Source organism: Ylistrum balloti, unplaced genomic scaffold (genome assembly GCF_031769215.1).
Source record: "Ylistrum balloti isolate Yb309-2 unplaced genomic scaffold, AGI_CSIRO_Ybal_v1 Utg370964, whole genome shotgun sequence".
NCBI classification, from domain to species: Eukaryota; Metazoa; Mollusca; class Bivalvia; order Pectinida; family Pectinidae; genus Ylistrum; species Ylistrum balloti.
The window spans coordinates 338,653-362,060 of record NW_026782542.1 but is presented as its reverse complement, the minus strand read 5'-3'; the positions used below and the strand labels follow the sequence as shown (position 1 = coordinate 362,060).

The 23,408-nt window shown below is 34.4% G+C and overlaps 1 protein-coding gene across 1 annotated transcript; it reads right to left on the bottom strand.

The window, feature by feature from the left end:
* Positions 1 to 6,390: 6,390 nt before the first annotated feature.
* On the bottom strand, positions 6,391 to 16,732 carry LOC132559782 (uncharacterized). Its single transcript, XM_060224408.1, has 11 exons — positions 16,688 to 16,732; positions 15,718 to 15,834; positions 15,286 to 15,483; positions 14,853 to 14,978; positions 14,400 to 14,554; positions 12,946 to 13,060; positions 12,548 to 12,638; positions 11,106 to 11,291; positions 10,047 to 10,192; positions 7,412 to 7,526; positions 6,391 to 6,637 (listed from the first exon to the last, which is right to left on the bottom strand). The coding sequence occupies exons 1-11, from the start codon at positions 16,718 to 16,720 to the stop codon at positions 6,507 to 6,509; spliced, it is 1,413 nt and encodes a 470-aa protein (XP_060080391.1). The 5' UTR covers positions 16,721 to 16,732; the 3' UTR covers positions 6,391 to 6,506.
* Between the last annotated feature and the right edge of the window lie 6,676 nt (positions 16,733 to 23,408).

Here is a 23,408-nt window from a genome sequence, read left to right as displayed (position 1 = left end):
ATCACCAATTCTCCATGACATTGGTCTCATTGTTGAGGAAGTTATCCATTTGCAACATAATTGAGTAGTGGTTTAACGCGTGCCACTCCTACCCCATGAGAAGTGAAGAAAAAATACCAGCATGTCAACAGAATCCAAAACCATATTCAATAAAACTAGGCCAAAATATGAACTTGAGAAAAATTTACATGAAAACCACTGAAAAAAGTACATGGAGAGTAAGACCATGTGTTAAGCGTCTTCTGCTGCACTCACGACATCCACATGGTTAACCTTGGACAATCTAAGTAATAATGTCACGTTCTAAAATGAGAAGAATGTTTAGAACAACAAATCCAACAGGCAAACTAACGACTACCAGCTTTATATCGCACAAAGATAAAGAATGATTCTCAGTGAAATTATCATGACGACCGAAAAACTTCCTCCATCAACCTACATCTTTAGTAAAAACGTATTACGAGTTTGTTTGTCAGTTGTGTGATCTCATCCGTAAAATTCGAGGACACCACCCTGTGCAGTATTTGAGACAATCCTCCCTCGCAATGATATGCGATCTGGTTCACAATTTCACCATCAATTAAAATAAATCCGTTGTACAAATTATTGCTGATAAGCAGTCATCGATTTCTTTAATTGTCTTTCTATAAAATAAAAATGGGTTTAAATTATTTTTAAAACAAGACTAGATGTCCTGTTTTCCATTAATGTATGGTCTTAAGTTGAAATCATCATCTGGAAAACAATAAAACGTTTGAACATATCAAGCACGATAAGTCTGAACTCATGCCTTATCATAAAATACCTCAATATCTGCCATCATACACGTTTCGGCGATTCACGTCTCTGTACCTGATGAACCCTGAAAAACAATGAAGAAATTATATCGTGTATATATTACTGTCAACTCTCCTGTTTCAACATAAAGAATATATCAACATGGCAACATAATCATAATTCAAACTCAACTTCCAAAAACTAGGGCAAAACATTAAGAAGAGAAAGATTTAAACGAAGAACCTAGGCCAATCCAAGAAAGTTTCAAATGAAAACATTATATACAACAACGAAACCAGCAGGCAAACTTATGAGCATCAAACGTCCATCTTCATGTCACACAAAGAAATAGCATATTTCCAATATCACTATGGCGATCAGAAAAATTCCCCATAGATTTCATCAACCTGTATTTTGTGTTACGAGTCAGTCAATTGACGACTTTGTACACGAAAATCGTGATAATGGTAACAGATCCTTGAATATGGAATCAACTGTGACATGTCAACGCAGATGTGGTAACGCACAACGCACCAAAAACGCATATCGTGCATACATCATGCGCATACATACACGATACAGTATACGGTAGGATTGTACATTTTGTGCGGTTTGTAAACATGGTTGGTTAATTTTACAAATTGAAAATTAAATTGAAAAGTCGTAAAGTTTTTACTAAATAGCGATCACATGAACATTAAAATTGCTCGGTGATTATAAAAGTTATTTTTAATTCGATAGTCTTCGAAATGATATTGGACCTGCATTAATTAGTCTTATCGTATATATTTTCACAACTCAGATAGTGGCAAGTAGTGGTGCCTTTGACAACAAATGTTTACCTGTATACCGGTACATACTGCCCAATTTCCCAAAATAATCCAAGGAAACCGTTGCTCTTCGAAAGGGTTGAAGATACGAAATAGATTGTGAGAATCATATGCACAGAACCTGTCTGTATCAGTTCTCTTGTAAAGAGGGGATTTTTATTCCTTATGAAGTCTGAAGTACGTAGTAACCATTTAAAAGGTTATTGCCGTACATGTGTCAATAGATTTGTTTCTTTTTTAGAGATTAAATTGTACGAATTGTCGGTTGAAAAAAAGATTGTTGTTATCATCAATATTATTGTAATTAAAGACAATATGCACTGATTTATATCATCTATGAAATCTGTGCTGTAAATTGCATAATAACCACTAGAATGATTTCTGAAAGTAACGTTCGGATACGGATGCAATATCTTCGATGTAAAAATTGCTAAACACGAATTCCGCTGATATCGGTTGGAAAAACCATTCAGATGTCATTACCTGCTTTTGGTCACATTGTTGACAAGTTCAAGAACCAAACACGTACGGCGCTGTGAATTTTATCGACTACTTGCTCAACAGTACTTTAGCAGTTAGCCAATAAACCCAGCTCTACTGAGCTAAAGTTACCTGTTTAAAACATACCTTTAAGTACTGATATCAAGGTAAAAGTAGTCGACAAGGTTCCTTATTTAAAACTATATAACTACAGGACCATGAAGTTATCGAGTGTTTGCTATACAATATACATCAACTACTAGCCATTAAATAGTGCTTCAAACAAAATGGCGACTAATGAATGAACAGACGTTTTAAATTGGGACTAAATAACGTATAATCTGGCAAGTACACCTTGTACAATGTCTCCGTGTGGTCATATAACATCATCACCTGTTTGCTGTGTTTAGCCTACGTTTGTGTTTGCGAAATCTTTTTTATACGTAATTTAGTGAAATTGTGCTCACTATCACCATATCTCTACTACTACGCCATTTGCAATATGTAGTACAATCCCGAAGACTAGCTTTCCAGAACTCCGGTTGCTAGTATATTTGCGTGAAAGCATATAGCAAAACGCAAACAGAATGTTTAAAAGGTCATATTTAATTGATAAATAGTGTATGTTTGCTATATTGATTGTGATTTAACTCTATTAATCATTATCAATTTCATAATATTCCATGTAAATAGAACGTTTACTTAATGTTTGTTAAAGGAAAGACAGCTTGAATTGGAATCTAAATAACGCATATTTCGGTAAGTAAACATTGTACAATGTCCCCTCGTGTCTAGGCGAGCTAATTTAGCCAACATGTACTCAGAGCAGTCATTATATCTTTTTTGTCTTAAGCACCAAAATTAGTAATAGTAAGTATTTATATATAACTATTATTTGGAATTTGTGACACCTGATACAGCGTACAATTTTTTTTGAAAATTAAAATTATTTAAAACTCAACGATAGATACTTAATGTATGTATTCATCAGTTTGATACTGGAAATATTAAGGGATCACAAACAAACTAGAAAAAATATTGGAATGATAAAGATGTATATGAAAATATCCCAGCCTACCTTCGGACTTTAATCTGAATCACTCCTTCATTTTGCAATTAACTAACTTTGGCATTGATGCACGTCCAACGGAAATCAGTTGTGATGGTTATATATCACATTTTATTAACAAACATGTATTGCCGATTCACTATTCCACATCGACGCCAGACTCCTGACACCGTTATCTTGCATCTGCGATCCAGGAAGCTGGGACACTTTTATTTAGTCGGTCGTTATGGCAGAGTGGGTGTACCATATGGTTCGTAATAAGATAACACACTTGAACTGTGTCATTCAAATATGGATACTTCACTTTGACCATTTGTATGTATGTTATTTAAGACATTGTAACAACGCTTCTTGGCCGAGAGCAACAAAATATTTTTATCTATTTTCATGAAAAAAAGTATGGCTGAAAACCCATACTACCATACTGCACCGAGATGTTTCCAAAAAACAAAGCAAAAAATCTATAACTTACATTACCCGAATAACTTTTCATTCTTGTGAATCCACTCAAACATAAATGGTTACAATTTAAAAAAAGAAAATAGAGTGCCTGAGAAATAAAGTACATATTCCTTAACTAGTCAAAGTACAGACTTGAGCCGATGGACTTAATGACTCGGTAAATGTTCTCACAATTCCGTGTAAGACACCATACGATCTCCACTTTCTCAGAAGACGACAAGGTCATATGATTGTTGTGTAAGTACATTTCATATATATATATGTGTGTGTGTGTGTGTGTGTGTGTGTGTGTGTGTGTGTGTGTGTGTGTGTGTGTGTGTGTGTGTGTGTGTGTGTGTGTGTGTGTGATATATAAGAATTTCATTGTATACATTTGCTTATTACTGAGCCCTGCTTATGTTGTGCCTTGTTGGGCATGTTAAGTTTTTGACTCTACATGGAAACAAACACCAACACAAAAAGTTTGTCATTTTATATTTTGACAAGGTAGTGTTTGTTATTAGGTTTATATAAAAACTGCTGATCGAATCAAATCGGAAAATAAGAATAACCAAAAGATGGCAATGTTTTACTTTCATGTATTGATTTTGCTAGCATATATCCATTTAAAGAATAAACGCAAAGTGACTAAGACCTTACATTAGAAATCTACCACCTTTTTTGTAAATATTTAGAGATGTTATATTCACAGGGAAAATTAATTAGTATGATCACTTTGTGATAGCGATATTCTTTCCATGCATAATATGTAATGTTCTATGTTGATAGTGCATTTATGTCATTTGGTATCACCCTCTATTGCCAGAATCTCAATTGCTTTTGACAGAAAATAAGAAAAGAGGGAAAACTAATTTCTCCGATTTAAAAGTAAATAGAGTTTGCATTAATGTTCCAGACAAAAACATACCTTGATAAGGTGCAGTAAGAACAGCATCGATCAGTTAACTGAATGTCAACTTCCGTGTGTATGTTCACATATATACTTAAACGTTATTTCCTAGTGGTGATTACCGGTTTTAAACATTCTATTCAATAATATACATAGAGAGCAACAGACTATACCTTCTCACACTTATTATTGATTCAGTTATTTTTAGTGATAAGACAACCTGTCTCAATGTTACAATGCTTGTGCATTCTGGTGCCTATGTATTTAAGGCTCGTTAAATTTCTAAAATGGTCAATAAAATGTTACTAAAATGTTTCGTTTTGTTATCGTTGAATTTTGGCAAATAATTATTTACTTAGGCATATAGAATCTGCTATTAAAATATGTAGCTACATTCCAAACTTTCCAAAAAGCCCATTTTTATTTGAATTTGATATGTATATATATATATATATATATATAAATATATATAATTTGTTTAATTTCGAGTTCCTGGTTGACAATATCTTCATCAAGTTTGGTGGAAAGATCTTCCAACAGACCATTGGAATAGTCATGGGAACGAAACTGTCCCTTTGTTGGCATACCAGGCTGAATTTATCAAGGAGCTTTATTCACTTTTGGCCATAATGTATCTTTTTTCAAATTTCTATTAAAAGGTGTTATTGACCTGCATATCTTTTGTACAATCGTCAAGTCAATGGGTTTTGTTTACGTCATGGTAGTAGAAATGCTTAAGACGTTATATCCCCTTGCACCCGAACAGAATTTGTAATCGACGTTCGTACAAAACGTTGCTGCAACGTAAGCGCTCTGGTGTTAAATATGTATATCACCTATGTAACATAAGGCTATATAAAGACCATTACACATGCTTAAAGAAAAAAAAATACAAAGATATCCACATAGTAATTCAAATTCAATAAAACTAGGGCAACATATGTACAGAAGAAGGATTTACACGGAAACTCCGGCAAAAGTACAAGGAGAAGAAGATCAGGTGTTCTGGAAGGGTTCTAACACTAGCACTGATCCTAAAGGCAGCCAGCACTATATACAAATTAAATATGCATTTATGCATTATTCAGAGTTTGAATATTTCTTTTTTTACAAATCAGTGACTGAAAACAGACAACAGATATTGATATTAATTCAAGTATGACAATATTTTTTTATACAAATCTGACAATAAAGCGATGTTGTGAATACATCAAAACTTAATACAATATATAAATTGTGATTGGCTTTAAAACATGTGCTTATAAACAGAAAGCAACAAGAAAATGCCAACATGTCAAAAAATCATAATTGATACTCAAATACAATGTCACTGGGGCAAAAAAATCATTAAACGAAATATTTACAAAAAAAAAAAAAAAAAAATAGGCGTCGCGTAAGGATATCTCTTCAAAGGCTAATATGTAAATATTAGTAAATTAATAATACTAATATGTAAATATTAGTAAATTCAAGATATTACTACCTCTTTTTACAATGAAAACAATGTTAACAACAACCAAGCAACCAGACATAGATAAATAAATGGGATTATCAAAGAATAGAACTTATCCAATGTGTAAATCGCTTTGCCTGTGAAATATATACATCGTTCTGATCTGAACAACAGACAGATGTTTGAAGAATACACTAAAAAAATCGATGTTTACCATAGCATTAAGCAAAATAATGTTAATTCTTTTATAGAAATATGGCATAAAAATTGCTGTCGTCCCTTTCATTATTTTAGGGACTTTCAATATTGATGTCTTCAATAAATTAATGTAGAATGTCTCCAGTTATACTTCATCCGGGTAACCCCACATCATATGGGTAACTTATATATTAATTCAACCGTCAGCTTCGGAGACATATTACGAGATATTTCCACAGCTTTGATTTTTTCACAATATTCAATTTGTATTTTATTACTTTGCGAACCTTTTCAATCGAGTTTCATCATATGGTCTTCATATACAACTGCAGTGTCTTTTTGAAGCCTCTATATCAAAGAATGGTCGATTGATGTCAATATTTCAAACTGTAATTCCCGTGGGATACGGAAGATATCGTCCATGTGCGAAGTTCCCTTTTTCATCGATAGTCCACGCCTGTTACAGCTAAGGTACATATCTACAACATGCCATTTTGATATTATTAATCTCCTAATGGAATATTTATTCTCCATAACATTATGAATGAAAAATCAAAATACTTCTATATATAAACAATAGTCATATTTGATAGAAGTTCTTATATCACAAATCAGCTATCCAGCACGAAGAACTTGTCTATTCATCTAATAATGTAAAATGTTTATGTATTGCCGTCAAAGTACTTACATAATCAAAACTGTTCGATAAATATCATTTTGAAATGAATTTATTATTTTTCGATGACTACACCATAACCTTCACCGGCCATTTGAACAGTGTGAAGCGTTTCTATACATTATATGAAATGGGTGGTAAAAAAAAGTTTTTTCAGCTGTAGCATAAATGTATGTACACTCAAGTGAGGAGCATTATGACGGGATAGTGTACATAATATTTTATACTACAACCAACAACAGTTCATGTGTCTATATATTCTACCAAATGAAGACAAAAATAAAATATTAATTTGCAAAGGATCTGTTATGTTTTTTATTGTTTTTGTATAACCATTTAAGACGAACCTACAGTTACCTTTAAAGCACCTCTTAATCTGTATTTAAGAAAGATAGTTTCACGTAAATGTCACTTCCCTTAAGAATTATAGGGACATCCCAAAACATTGCAGGAAATCACTACTCGTGCCTCACACAAAGTATTCTGACATACCAACAAACATGAAAATTATCTCAAAAGTCCTTCAATACCTTATACAATACCCAATACAAATGATGACAATGTTGTACTGACATACCTTTATATACAAGTGACTCCAGGAGATAAATATGTTTTGATATCAAACGGACTTTGAAGAATCGGCAATCTGGCTTCCGTATTCCTGACATGTCACGTCGTAGTAGGGAACTTCCCTGTGAGTGAAATGAAACATATTGAGTCAGATCAGATACAGAAACAACAGAAAATACTGTCAACAGAATCAATCTCAGGTTCCAATAAACTAGATCAAAATATGAACAAAAGAAACGTTTACATGGAGACTCGTGAAAAATCTAGTTCAATCAATTCAATTGTAGTACATTTCCCAAATGAGACAACAACGAACATATCAGGCAAATTAACTCGCACCAAACATATCCGAATTCATATCACTCTAGGTAATGCAATAATTCCGAATGTGATGACCAGGACGACTGTAAAACGTATTCATAATTTCAGATCACAATTACAACACCAGCGATGCCAATCAGAATTAGATAGGTCTTGACAACTCTACATAAATAATGCTATTTTCGTACTGGCGTACATAAAACTCAGAATACTGTGCATGCATTTAACTAAACTTGTCATTCACAAGTTTTATATTCCACATTCCATTTGCAACTTAGCACTTTATAAAGAATGCGATACTAGAAAAATCACTGGCATATTACTACTAAATAATGTAGTTCTATCAAAGAGAGTAGCAAACGCGTTGACAAACTCGTAATAATGGTTTCATAAGATGCAGATTGATAAAAATTACGGAAAAGATTGGTCGTTATTGTGATCTCAATGAGAAATATTCTATTTCTTTGATCTATACGAAACTGGGTGTGTTTGAATGTATTTGATGCTCGTTAGGTTGGCTTTTGGTTCCTTTTTCGTATACTTTTTTCACTATTGAGGGTGTGACATTATTTACTTGGATTGACAAAGGATTACATGGCAGGTGTCGTCGATGAAGTATGAGACACTTACTCATCTGAAACACCTGGCCTTATTCTTTTGTGGTCTTTCTTCATAATGGATTTAACTAATTTGAGTTTGGATTATGATCATGATGATGGTGGTATTTACTTGTTCTATATTTGATCCGCTGTTTTAGTCCAATTCTCTTATCACAGATGGTAATATGGTATTCAGATATTCTGATTTCTACCATTCTACTTTAATTTATTCCACTCTCAGGCCATTGTGTAAATATGGCGGGTGTTGGATAAATATAAATGATATTCCACTAGTGGTATATGGCCTTCCGGATACATGATTGGTGAACTTTGACCCGAACTACTTTTTTCACTCGCGTGATTTGTTCCACGTGCGATTTGTTTAATATCGTCTGCTGTCAACATGGCTGAACTAGATAGGCTTGAGGTGAATGTAGGTGATAAAGTAAGACTATGTGATGGGGAAAAGGGTGTAATCCGGGCAATTTCAAAAGCAGATAATAATGTTGGGTTTGATCGTTTCCAAACAGAGCTTAATTCGGGAAAGACTGTAACAGAAGCCAGGTATCGTTTCGACGTGATACCGGCTTGTCCGGGCCGCGACATGACCTTGTCTCATACATTGTCTGAAACCGTTACTTTTTCCCAAAATATCGATACTCAGAACGGTTTGTCTGATGATTCTCTTGACAATTTTGAGATGGATTTATTGCTTCGGAGGTAAACAAAAACACAAAGAAAAAAACTAACAGTGACGCCAAGAAAGTCCATGAATACCTTAAAAACGTCCTTAGAGAAGTGCGGCCAATTAAAATTATACCCCCTGCGCATTTAAACAAATTGCTGTGTATATTATTCATGAATGTGCAGAATCTAAATGGCCAGGAATATGAACCAGCTTCTATCAGATGTATAGCCTGTAGTTTAGATCGATACCTGAAGCCAAAAGAATACGGGAAACAAATTTCAATAAGCCTTGAGTTTTCTAAAGTTATTAATGTTATCCGGTCTAAACTAAATAAACTGAAACGTGAGGGCAAAGGGAATCGTGAAAACAGGGCTGATGCTATATCTGATGACGAGATTGACAAATTATACGAATCTGGACAGCTAGACTATAGTAATGCCGAAAGTTTGCTTAGAACAATTTAGTAGAACAATACGGTATATTTTGGAATGCGCGGCGCTACCGAACACCGAGACATGCAATGGGGTGATGAGAAATTATGTAAAGATTCTGAAAGTAATGAATATCTTGAGTTCCGAGAAATTATTTATCATCATATATATTTTTGAATGTTAATTGTAGCCTTTTCACTCCGAGTATCTCTACGCCACATTTGCATATGTCAGCAAATTGTTTACACACGTATACATGTATTGGTCTTCGCCTACCGCCTGTGATCTCGAAATAAGAATGGTAGAAACAGATTACACAACGAGTGGTTATTGGATACGGCGTTTATTTCACTCGAGTTAGTTTTTTTTTTAAAGTTACCAAAGACACGGGCTTTAAAAAATAACTAACTCGAGGGAAATAAACGCCGTATCCAACACCCACTCGTTGTGTAATTTCTATATATCCACAATGAATTAACTTAAATATTGACTTCAAATTGTTCCCCATATGTTTCGTGGTATAGGCAATAATGAACCTATTCTGCATCAACTTTTAAGCAAGTTCAATTACTCATTTCTCTACCATCAACAAATACTACTTACCCCCAGCCCAACTCTGTTGGTACTCATGGCCAAGATAAATGTGCCACTGGCAGCAGATTCGAAAGCGCAGAAGAATAATGCAGGACACATTGTGTTACCAACCGTTCGAGCCTCCAGACCGTGAAACGTGGTATACACGAACTGAACTATTGTGTGAAAAATCGACTCCTTTGAGAATTACACATAATATACGACAGTTTACAACATTGTATATTTACCTGTACTACAACACAAAGTCAAGTTACCACTTCGCCACACTGTGGAACACTTCATCTTACTTGACTGTCTCGTTAATACAAAAGTGAAATGTATGATTAATTTTGACGTCAATACAACTGTCAATACCACAGCACCAACACACGAAATCAATACTTAGGTGACCAACCACGATGTCAAATCAATCATGTCAACACGTAAGATGAAATAGCGTAGCACAGGGTATTATGCCATAGCGTCGGAAAATTAAAGTAAAGTGAAACATCGTCAAAACAGGTGGCCTTCTGTCAAAGGGTCGGAAAATAAGGTCAAATCCCACAGTTTCAAAACACAGGGTATCATGCCATAGCGTCCAAAAATAAGGTTAAATATCACAATGTAAAATCATGGTCTGATTCCATAGCGTCCGAAAATAAAGTGAAAATATCACAGCGTCAAAACACAGTGTCAATGGCCAGCGTCGAAAAATAAGTTAGAATACCAGAGCGTCAAAAAACGTTTAAAAGTATCTAAGATAGTTATCTTTATCATAAACAACAACTTTTGCTAGCTTTCAAAAATTACCGTTTCTATTGTCAAGCACAAAACATGATGTTGAATACCACAGCATCAAAAAAAGATGAAATACCTGAGCGAAAAAACATGGTCAGATGCCACACCAAAGTCCGCTAAAATTCGTACAAAATTATTTATATAGTTTTATTTTATGTTTTTATCATTTCATTTTTCATATGCATCTATTTCGATTAAATATAAATGCTCATCTACAATAATAAATTTTTTAAAATGTGTTAATATATGAGCGCTTGTTTGCGCAATGACTAACAAAGTAAGGTTACGTACAGTTTTTATCTGATTTGCTGGTCAAGCGGTTATTCATGGTCAACTCGTTGTTCTGGACACTCATATACTGGTCGTTACTCCGAATCCAACACACTTTGGTGTCTTTGAACTCCACGCAGATAACTTTCGTGAAAGTTAAAGACGTGCAAGAGACGACATCGACGGATATGTGCGGCATAGGTTCGCCTGTACGGAAAAACAGATGATCTAATAATGCAATATTCAAGGATACTTTCTTAAGAAACATTCGTTTCAGTCTTGGGGCTATAGAATACTATGCAAACGCTAAGAAACTGACTATATACGCTGATGATAAAACAAAATTATAATTCAAACTCAAACTCCATAAAACCATGGCAAAATATGAACAAAAGCAAGCTTTAAACGGAGACTCCTAAAAATGAAGAATAAGACCAGATGTTCCGGAAGAATAAGCGTCTTTTGCTTCATCGACGGCACCCGCCATGTAAATCTTAGTTAATCCAAATAAGTAATATCACGTTCTCATATGAAAACAAGGTGTGCAACAATGGAACTAATAGGCAAAACAACCAGCATCAAATACGTCCAGCATCATGTCGCACACAGAAGTAGAACATTTGTCAATGAGATCATAATTACGACCATGAAACTTCTCCATAACCAATTTACCTGCAAGATTTTAACCTTCGTGATACGAGTTTGTTAATCAAATGACGACTTCTTGCACCGAAAATCGTGATATTGAGAACACTCTTCAATATCGAATCAACTGTGACATGTAAACACCATAGGCTAGATATCAAGGGATACTGCTATCCAGAAATGGAATTTGAAATCATCACTTTTATCATAAAACTTGATAGAAAGCTATTCAAGTTGGTTTCGTTGTAAGAAAAGATCGAGATAAGCAGCTGATGTAGAGGAGATGGTCGTATCTTTGATTTTCAATTCTCGAGGATATATCCGATAGGCGTAGTCAATAAATATCTTGTTATTTAAAGACAAGACGTCTTCAATATATCTGAACGTGAAGTTAAACGTGACCTATTTTGATAAGCTCTTCAAATAAATTCAGCCTCGTATGAAAAAAAAAAAAAAAAAAAAACAAGTCAGTCAACAGAGGGGCCAACAGTCTGTTGGAAGACCTTACCACCAAACCCGACGAAGTTGCTATCAACCAGAAACTCGATCATTTTTGAAGATTTCCTCTTTCGTATATTTCCTTTTTGTTAAAGACAAAGATCTTCTATGTTACCAATACCGGACAATTGTATTCCACTTCGCCGTTAACTCAATTTTTCTTCATTTAAATAATAAATTTATCTATAAAAGTAAATCGTATTATTTTTCATATGGCGTTGATATGGACAATGAAATAGAATAATTTCGGAAAAGGAATCCATATATTCCACATATATGTTATGTACACGGATATTTGATATACATTTTATTATACTTACCACGTGTAGGAAACTCAAAATGTACATTAATCTCTATGTATCGCAGTTCGGTCTTTCCGGTGTCGTCCGTTTCAAATTTTCTACCAATCACCTAATCGCCACAGAAAAATAGATTTCCACGCAGTTAAAAAAGAACATTTTTATGAGAAATGTCTCACAAATAAATAAACACTTAAAGAGAAAACAATTCATAGATAAATAGATAAGAATTAAAATAAAAAGAAAACAGACATACGTCATAGATTTATCTTAAGTTTAAAAAGAGCAATTGATATTTGAAGGCTTTTCTACCTCTGATTAGCTCGCGTGCTATCGCTTAATTCATTTTGTTTTTGATGGCATTATCAAAAACACGTCTTCAAGTCAGCGGTAACTAATTTGTATGTAACTAGTCATACCATTTTAAAAGCTCCGTCGTCTTCTCCATAGATGTGTTGTAGAGTGGACACCAAGATGTAATGGTCATAATGGCGGACGTCTATGTTTTTAATACTGATTAAGCAGTCACCAGTCCTACAAACACAGGTATCAATGTTGCGATGAAAAATTTTGAATGTTCGTTAGATATTGGACTATTAGAATCAGGACAGTGTTTTCACGGCTTCGTAATGAGTTACCGTTATTTTTGTGGTAAGTCACAACTTGCTCTTGTTCTTCACACTACTTGTGAGATATCCTTCCAATAAACAATAATACTGATATCGTGTAATATCATGCTGAGAAAAGAGAGCTTCTGTTTAAATGTCAGTTGAAATGGACACACTACTTTCTTAACAGTTTGTGCTGCTGAGTGCTTTGGCCGTACGGAACTGAAGCTGACTTTACGTGCTACCACACTGATGCATGCTACCTAAGGGTTCCAGCAGGACACCCCACCTAGTCATAATATACTGTCAAAGCTATCAGAGTCGATTCGACTAGGGACTGTGTTTAACCTGTACACATATGTGTGAGAGTCTATAAGAATCCTTGCAACTCTCAAGAACGAATTAGTTACTGAGATCAAGAGGTGTTTTTAGCTGCCGTTTCGAATGGTTTTTCCCCCTATCCGATGCTTAGGAATAGTCCCAGTCAATGATATAGGTTTGCTGTGTGACATGGTTAATGAAGTCTGCATAAAAAAACAAAAAAAAAACCAAAATTTCGACACAAATCATAATCCAAACTCAAATTCAATACAACTACGGCAAATAAGAACAAAAGGGAGATTTGCAGGGATACTTATAAAAAGTACAGAGAGAATAAGACTAGGTGTTCCGATAGAGTTAGCGTTTCCGACTCCATCGATGACACACGACATGTAAACGTTTTTCAGTACGAGTGTGTAATGTAACATTCTAAAATAAGAACAAGGAATACAGCTGCAGAACCTTTCCTGTCCTCTTATGTTTCTATGTTTTTACAGGTGTTCATCAAGTCGAACTCCGAAATACTATTTGTCGCATTTCTTGTATCCGATCTTGTTTGTGTATTCCACGAATCGCATGCATCCATGACAAGGTAACCAAATTGACTGTCACTGCATGGTACTTCGTTATCACGCGTGGGAAATATCTTTATACAACCGAAATGTCTTGTCAATTCATCACTGTCACGTACTCAATATGCCTTAATACACTTCACTTAAGACTTTTGTCTGGTGAAGGCGTCAATCCAGTCTTCGATTTGTCAAGCATACATTTCTTACTGGTTCTGAGATAAGATCTTATTTTCTATATATATATTATCAGCGTTTTCATAATATTTTTTCGATATAAATTCGTAATAAAAAAAGCAACGTCTCTTGAGTCTGGAGCATAAATTATTTATCAATTCCACATAAGATTGTTACACAGTAGGCGTAAACACTTACTGAAGTTTCATGTACTGCACGTGACTGTTACTGCTGTCGTGAATGTCGATAGTATGATTAAATGATCTTGATGTCACGCTAAACCCACCAGTTTCTTTGTGTGATTGTGTTAGTTGAAACTCGATGTTAGATTTGAGTTCTTCACATCCATCATTCTGGAATGTAAAATGATGTTTCAAATTAAAGACGAATTCAAATAATTACTTGTACTTGTATATAGTACATACGTATTACTGTAATTACTATTTCGCCATGACGTCATTCACGTACTATTATTGTTGGTGAGCATCTAAGCATCAAGAACGAAAGTGCTTGTGATTAGCACTAATGTTTATAATCCTTTTTCATTCATAGAATTATTTTTATTTAGTAGTGTTTACGTGCACATTTGAAAAATAAAAATGGAACCTACAGTTATGCTTTTTGTCTTATATTTTTAAATTTCGTTCATACCTCATTGATTACCGACCCACATTCACAATCATCCCCTCCTTCATTTGTATATCCACTATTGCTTGTGTCAAAATCACTGTTACATTCACCATCTAGCAGGTCGGGTGTATAACCGTCAAGGTTATCCTGTTTCACAAAAGAATGATGTACAAAGTTTTAATTTAGAAATTGTGAAAACAATTTGATATTACAACTAAGTTGATGTACAAAGTTTTAATTTAGAAATTGTGAAAACAATTTGATATTACAACTAAAGTTTTCATATCATACATCATACATTTCAAAAGCAATCGGTGAAGAAAACAGAATTGGGCAACTTAATATATAAACCCATTGGTTTCGTTATGTTTACAAAAAATAGAGACCGATATTCGGACTGACTTCTTTATTTTCTTATTACTGCTAAAATATTAGTCTTAAGTCTTAGTCTTACCTTGTCAGAACACATGCTATCATGTATGTCGGATCTAACATCATTAATACTTGTGTCATTATTGCTATTGGGAGAGTCTACTTCGATGCTCTTCATCTCATGCTCTGTTGGACCGCTGGTAGGTCGCAGTGAACGTCTTATTTCATTCCTCGTCATTTCATGCTCTGTTGGCCCGCTTGAAGGTCTAAGACTGCCTCCCTAAATGGATGAAGGGATTAAGATATGTTGTTGTAATACCCCTAAATGTTGATATGGCCATTGTGATTATCCATTTGACATTCATAGATAAGACGAGGAAAATAAAACAAAATCTGGCAAATGGCTGCATTAACATAAACCAGGTTCACTTTACTCGGTGCATAAGCTCCTTATATTTATTTCACTTGTTTCATAATGCGTGCATCTAGGTTGACATCAATTTGATATATTTACCGTTGGTGTCAATACAGAATCTGTCACGGACAATCTATTTATGCCATCAGTCAAACCGTCATAGTGATGTTCAGGCTCTGGCGAGGGAGCATAGTCTGGCACGGCAAACCCGAAAAACTGAGAACAAATTGTACTGTTTATCTATTTTATTGAAGAACAATTAAGAATAAGCGCAAAACATTAATTTTCTCAAGTTAAGATTCCATGGACATAATTGCACATTTCAAAATTAATTGAAACAAAATAATGTTTTAGGTAAACAAATACTACAGCAGTGCCCCTTAATGCTCTTTTTGCTTCCTGATATTGAGTTCATAAATTCCCTCACATCGTCGAAGACAAGATACAGGCTTCCTTTGAAGAATCGTACGTGGAACGCACATGTAGGATAAATAGAATCTTATATTGCTGTGTTCCATTGCATAGATATCTAAACCCGAATGCCAGACTCTTGCTGGTCAGAAGGCTGCGTGCCGAGCGCTGACCAGCAAAATTCTTATAAGTGAAAAGATATTCCTATCCACGAAAAAAAAACTATGATTGATTTTTTTCACATACTTAGGTCGTGAAACCTTATCATTGCCCCATCATCAATTTCCCATGAAATTTGAAAATTGTAAATCAGCGTTCCTTCCCTATGTGAGTTAGAGGTATCCCATTCCTAGAAACCACAGAACCTGTGGAGTATTTGAGAAATGTTAATCTCGCATTGATAGGTATCTGGTTTACAGTTCCATCATCAATTAAAAACATTCTCAGTACAAATCATTGCCGATTACTAACTATCGATTTCTTGATTTAATTATGTTTCTATGAAATTAAAAACAATTTTTGATTTTAAAGTTTTTAAACTGGTCCTGATGTCTTGCTTTGTCATTCATTTATAGTCTTACTTAATCTGAAATAATTAGTTCTTTAAAATAAATTCACGCTTTAATATATATAAAAAAGTTTCAGTGTGATTTCATACCTCATCAGAAAATAATTCAGCATTTGCCATCATAGACGTTTTGTCTATACACGCCTCGTTACCCAGTGAATTCTGAAAAGAAAGAAATTATATCATATAGTTAGCCAAAGGCTTTGCTTCAAAATTATCCAATTAAACATTTCCTCTCCGAAAGGGCATTTAGGGTTGATAATATGAAATATATTGTCAGAATCCAATGATATAGAACCACCATCCATTTTCTTATTAGTTTTCTTTGACATGAGGAATTTCTACAAACTGTAGTTCTTGGTGACTGTTGACAGGGTGGTTAGAGATAGCGCTAACTTCGACAAGCATACATGTGACATATTATGGGTATTAATAGATCTCTTATCACAAGTCGAATGGTACAAAATACACAAATATATTGCTAAACATTAGCGATAACGAACAGTATCGATCAATACAAATTTAGTATTAGAACTATATCATACAGTTGTTTTGTCCTCTGAGGACTCATTCTTGATGGTAAGGGCATAAAAGTCTTAGAGACCCTAGAAAGGAATGTTGAGCTCTGACAGAAGTAAATAAAAGTGTTTGCTGATACTAGAAACATCCACTTTAGATTTAAATCAAGTCTGGAACATATTCCAAAGGTCCTAGATCAAACATGGAATTATATTAAAAAGTAAAAACATTGATCAGGAGAGGCATTTGTTAACATCTGTCCATATAATGAAATTTTATTATAAAGTACATCCTAAAGTATCATGTAAGTGATGAAATTAGATGAGGTTATATTACGCTATCGATACACGCGTATTTCACTGCCCTGCTCGTCCTCAAATACAAAATGTACATTGTAATGTATTGTAGAGGCACTCTGTCGTGTTTAAGCATGACTGGGTTTACAGGTCATGTGAAAAAAAATATTGAAAATGTTATCCACATCAACTCTTCCAAACCTATACAAATATTTCCCTTTGTTATTCTCACAGAAAACAAACAGCAACGAAAATTTGACAAAGAGCTGAACTGTCATGTTCCATCAATGACGTATTATCCACGTATATTAGGAAATTTCAAGTATGTCAGATCACTCTTTACGTAAAACTGCCCATAGGTCAGCACCGTATTTATTCCATACATAGTGAGTAATATGAAAAGGACGATTGATAATTCCAAGGAAAGCGTTGCGATATTAGTGTAGTAATTAGCCACACAATGTTTCATATCTTAAACGAACAGGTGCACTTTCAAAAGCATCAGTGTTAAACTTCTACATATTTTGCTCTCCTCCTCTTTTCAGAATTTTCGAGGTTTTATATTGATATTTTTTTCATAATTCTAACAACCAGTCGTACTAGCTAAAAGGAAATATATTGTAATCGATAGAGATATTTAATGACTGAAATGTCAAGTACATACACATGTATCACAAATATTGGTGAAATCTGTGTCTAAGCAATGCTGTGAAGTAAAAAAAATAAAATAAAACCACCTGACCACACATGTAATTGAAACCAAACAAATAAACATTGGGTTCAAAACTCCGGCAGATTAAGATTTGCCCATTCAGTTTCAAATCCTGTATGGAATTGTAATATGACGACTATCAATATCATTACAAGATACGTTTGTGACCTAACACATTCACCTTCTCCAGCTCTAGTGGCCAGGAGCAACATACTCGTTATCTAAAACTAATATATCTTACCAGTTATGCGGCAGATTTTTCTTTTGATCGACATTTTCAGGAGAGTTAAAATTACATTTAGTAAAGTGTTTGTTTTATTTCCTGTTTCGAAAAATACAAACAAGGAATGACCCACGTTTCCTTTGTTTTCCCGTTTAATTAAAAGTGTTTATCAATGCATGCTATAAAAAGATAACTTTAAAATTTTCACGGTCTACTTTTTAACCTGATAATTTGAATTTTGATCATAAATAAGAAAATTAGGTTTTATTTTAATCGACTTTTATCTTGACTCCTTCCTGGTTTCATTTATTCATGTTTGAATTTGTTAACTGTTTTCCTGGGACATAACATTAAGCTTGGGGTCAATAACGACTAAGACGTACAACTGCACGTGCCACTATTCCCGGATGAATAGAATGCCATTGATTTATACCAACGTTTTGAAAATTGGTATTAACAAGATTAAATGAACGAGATAGGAAGTCATACGAACGAGATTAGAAATCGTTCAAATAAGATTAGAAGTCGCACGAACGAGATTAGAAATCGTACGAACGAGATTAAAAAACGTACGAACGAGATTAGAAATTGTACAAATAAGATTAGAAATTATATGAACGAGATTAGAAGTTGAACATATCAGATCAGAAGACGTACGAATGAGATTGGAAATCGTACAAACGAGGTCAGAAGTCATACGAACGAGATAAAAATTCATACGAACGATATTAGAAATCGTACGAACGAGATTAGAAAATCGTGCTACCGTGATTAGAAGTCTTACGAACGAGATTAGAAATCGTACGAACAAGATTAGATTTTAGCATTCAAGTGAGAAAAGAAGCCGTTCGATCGAGATTAGAAATCGTACAACCGAGATTAGAAAATCGTACAACCGAGATTAGAAGTCTTACGAACGAGATTAGAAATCGCACGAACGAGATTAGATTTTAGCGTTCAAGTGAGAAAAGAAGTCGTTCGATCGAGATAAGAAATCGTACGAACGAGATAATTTGAGAATCATATTGACATTTCTATCTTTTTAATTATATATTTAATAATACACATATAATCAATAAAGTAATAATGACAGTACAATTAAGGCAATTTTAAAATTTTAGAAGCAATATGCACCCCGCCACCCCTTTATCAACTCCACATTACTTTAGATACATTGTTACTTACATCATATTTATAGAAAATAAAACAAAGTTATAAAATACATTGATGAATATCATGTAAACTGACCCGGTAATCAATTTAAACAATGGAAGAAAGAAAGACCCTTTTTAAGGAGCGAAACACCGTGTTAAGGTTCAGATTGATTTTAATACACCATTACACGTAGACAGACACACAGACACGTATTCCACTTCTTTTTTTCAAAGTTATCTTACAATTTGTATGTTGTCTCTTTACAGCAATCAGATACTAAGCTAAATACGATAATATCATACAATGGGAGAAACGAAAATCAAAATGCCAACAGTTCAACACATTCTTCAAAATAGCCATTCTTCCATATTTAAAAAAAAATCCTTGTTGAAAAATTCAAAGTCTGAATGAATCTTCATGCCTTGTAAATCCACTCAATAACAGGCAACTACAATTTCAGGACTTGTGAATACTTGAGATACTTGAAATCACATCCTACACAGAATCATGGGTCAGTGAAGAGACTGGTACCAATGAACTTAATGACTGTGTATATTTTCTTACAATTCCGTGTAAGATATGACATGATATCAGTTTTCTCAGAAGACAGCGGGGTGTAATCCCACTGTGCCCCCGCTCGCGTTGTGTTCCCGGAGAAAAAGCCAAGTCTAAATTCCTTTCTATTTGTTATTTATATATAGCACAGTGAAGTCCACAAGAAGGCTCGCTCCCTATCACGCTTCCGTAGAGTCAGTCCCACAACCGGAAGTTGTCCCTTTGGCATCCCTAGATCTAAGTGCAATGAGCAGCGAAAACTGCCCAGTATTTATAGGGGACGCCAAAAGTCGGCCAACTCCGCAGGTGGAAATTTCTCATGAACAATGGTTGATCCTGGCGACCCAACCATATCAAGATTCTGTCAAAATGATACCGATTTGAACACAAAATGCAGAATCTTGGCGCCATTTGTTATTGTGTATGGGATAAGTGCTGATGGATTGGGGATGCACATTTAGTGCAACGACCGTTGATTGGTCCATTCCCCAATCCCTGGAAGCTATTGTCTGGAATGACAATTGGTACTACCAGTCTTCAGACCCACCGCATATTGGTCACTATTTACATATATAATAATCAAATACTTAACAATTACGCAGAACCTAACATCTGCTAAATCGGTCATGTTTACCTTACATACTCATAATGCTGTACTAAGCAACTATATACAATTCACTATCTAAACTATTATTTTCTCATGACCTTGAAATATTTTACGTAATGTTTATACAATCATCGTTACTCTAACTGTACTGCACTGTTTATATATACACATCACATTTGTTTATATGAATTCTGGCTACCATTGTTTACATAAGTCCCTACTTGCCTATGCAGTGCTGGACATGTAAAGGTAATATTTGGTGCAATATACTATGTACATATTTAACACTCAATTCATGTTATATGCTAAATTAAACAACAATTAATTCATGAAAATTATTATTTTTATATTTCAAATTTCCAACCAACATTATATACAATAAAATACTGCTTCCTGTTCATATAACCATTTCCGGTTTAACAACAGAGTGATCTACTTGATAGTGTCACAGAGGTGGCGTTGGTTGTACCTAGTGACTTAATAGGTTTAGATGTTGAATCTACACAAAGGCAAAATAACCAACAGTTCGCCATTTGATATTTTGACAGGATGTTTATTTCCGGTGTTATATGTTAGTGATGGTCTGATCATATACGAAAATAAAAATATTTCTCGAATCAATTCTGTTATCATTAATCAATTAAAAGAATTAACACAAAATGACTAAGGTCACACATTAGAAATCTACCACCATTTGTGTAAGTTTTAGATATGTAGCATTCACAATATAAACTAATTAGTATGATTACTTTGTGATATCGATTTTTCTTTGCATGTGTAATATGTAATGTAGTGTGTTGATAATACATGCATATCACTTCGTATCATCGTATATTGCCTCAATCTCAATTCTTATTGTACGACATAAAAATATGAAAAGAGGAAAAGTTTTCTTTCGAGATTACACAAACTTAAATGTGAATAGATTTTAAAACTTACCTTGATACGGAAGGATACTGCTATGTAGTAAATACTCAACGGTCACCTAACAGTATACTGTCCGTGTGTACACATAATTTATACATGAACATTACTTCCTTTTAGCGGAAAGCGGGATAACCGGTTTTTAAACTTCCTTTTCCTTGACAAAGACGGAGATGTATCTTCCTACACTTCCTGTTATTACCTTTATGTTTGAGTGTCACCCGAAGCTGTTAATTACAATACAATGTAAACTCAATAAAACCAAAAGAAGTGTACAAAGTTTCCTCCTGCAGTACACTTTAGTTGTAAGGAAATAATGGAATATTTGGTCAGGTATTACATCAAGAATTGTCTTCCTTCCCGACAATCTACCCTAAAATCAGCCGAGGGTGACCAGGCAATGTTAGACCGCATTTTGCCAGAATATGTCGTGATTTTCACACGGCAAACAACGTTCAGTCTCTGGAATGGCCTTCATGTAGCTCTGACATGTCTCCCTTTGAGCATATGAGGGATGAGCTGGACAGGCGTAGTAGGAAATATCAAAACCCACAAATAACCGCGCCCGGTCGATCGCAGCATTGACACAAGAATAGAACATTTCTTCAATGCTAATTAGTGTTCTCATGAATATGAAGGAGATTATTCATGCAGGGATTCATGAAATCGGTGCCCACACCAGGTTCTGAAGCACATTTGGTTTTTCCACTTAGAGTAACTACTGACGACACGAGTGACGTTACACATACTTTTTTCTACAGTATTGTAAAGAGTAGACTTGTCCCTTCATATTGATACAAAATTTTGTAGAAAAGGACCTCTTACAGGAACAATAGATTTTGCCCACGAACCAATTTAAACCAAATTGTTTGCTATTTGTTGCACCTTGAGAGACAAACCAGGAAATGATGTCTAATATGTGACAAAATACTGAAAGGTAAAAAAGTTCATTGTTTAGCATTTTTTAAAGATATGATAACAATGCGGAAGTGAAGCACGTACTTCCGGTTCTGGCACACCAAACATCTTTACAAAATAATTGGATCGTTATTACTGTCTACCTATTGTGAAAATTTCAGAAAAATCGAGAACCGGTAAAATTGTCATTTTAAGGTCAAAAGACATCGTTGTCTATTTTCTAAAAATGCAACATATTTAGAGGTCTGTGTGTCTATTTGATTTTCAATCAATCATTCTTTTTTAATATGTCATCTTTTACTTCCATTATGTCATCAGAAACATATTCAGTGTATTTTGTTGAGTTAATTACACGATTCGATATTGTAAAACCTTCTAATTGCTTGTGATGTTTTGAAATAAACCAAATTCTGTTTCTTGTACACAATAGAGCTGTTAATGGATACAGAGACTTTAAAATTCCTCAAAATACGAATGATTTTCTAAGAACTAAATCCTGCCTTGTGCAGGAAATTGATAATTTGTGAACTAAGTAAATTGAAGTGAGAAAACAACTAATGGCCATGGTGATTGAATATGAACCTAAGCATAAGGAATGTACATTGTATGAAAACTTTCAACTCTTGATTATTTTGATTTGAACCAATACAATAAAATATTTTAACTCAATTTGCCACATATCAATTTAATGTCAATATTCACTTTACTTACACAAGTATCCCATGCGGATTGGAGTTAGAATATATGCGCTGTGTCCTACTGCATGTCGTAAAAGTCCAATAAAAGGGGCAACCTGTCTGCCGTGGGTTACGTACCGTTAGTACTGGGAGAAAGGATCCTGGTGGTTGAGAGGCGGTTATGTTGGCAATAAATGCAACCGGCGGAGTTGCTATTCTGGTCGA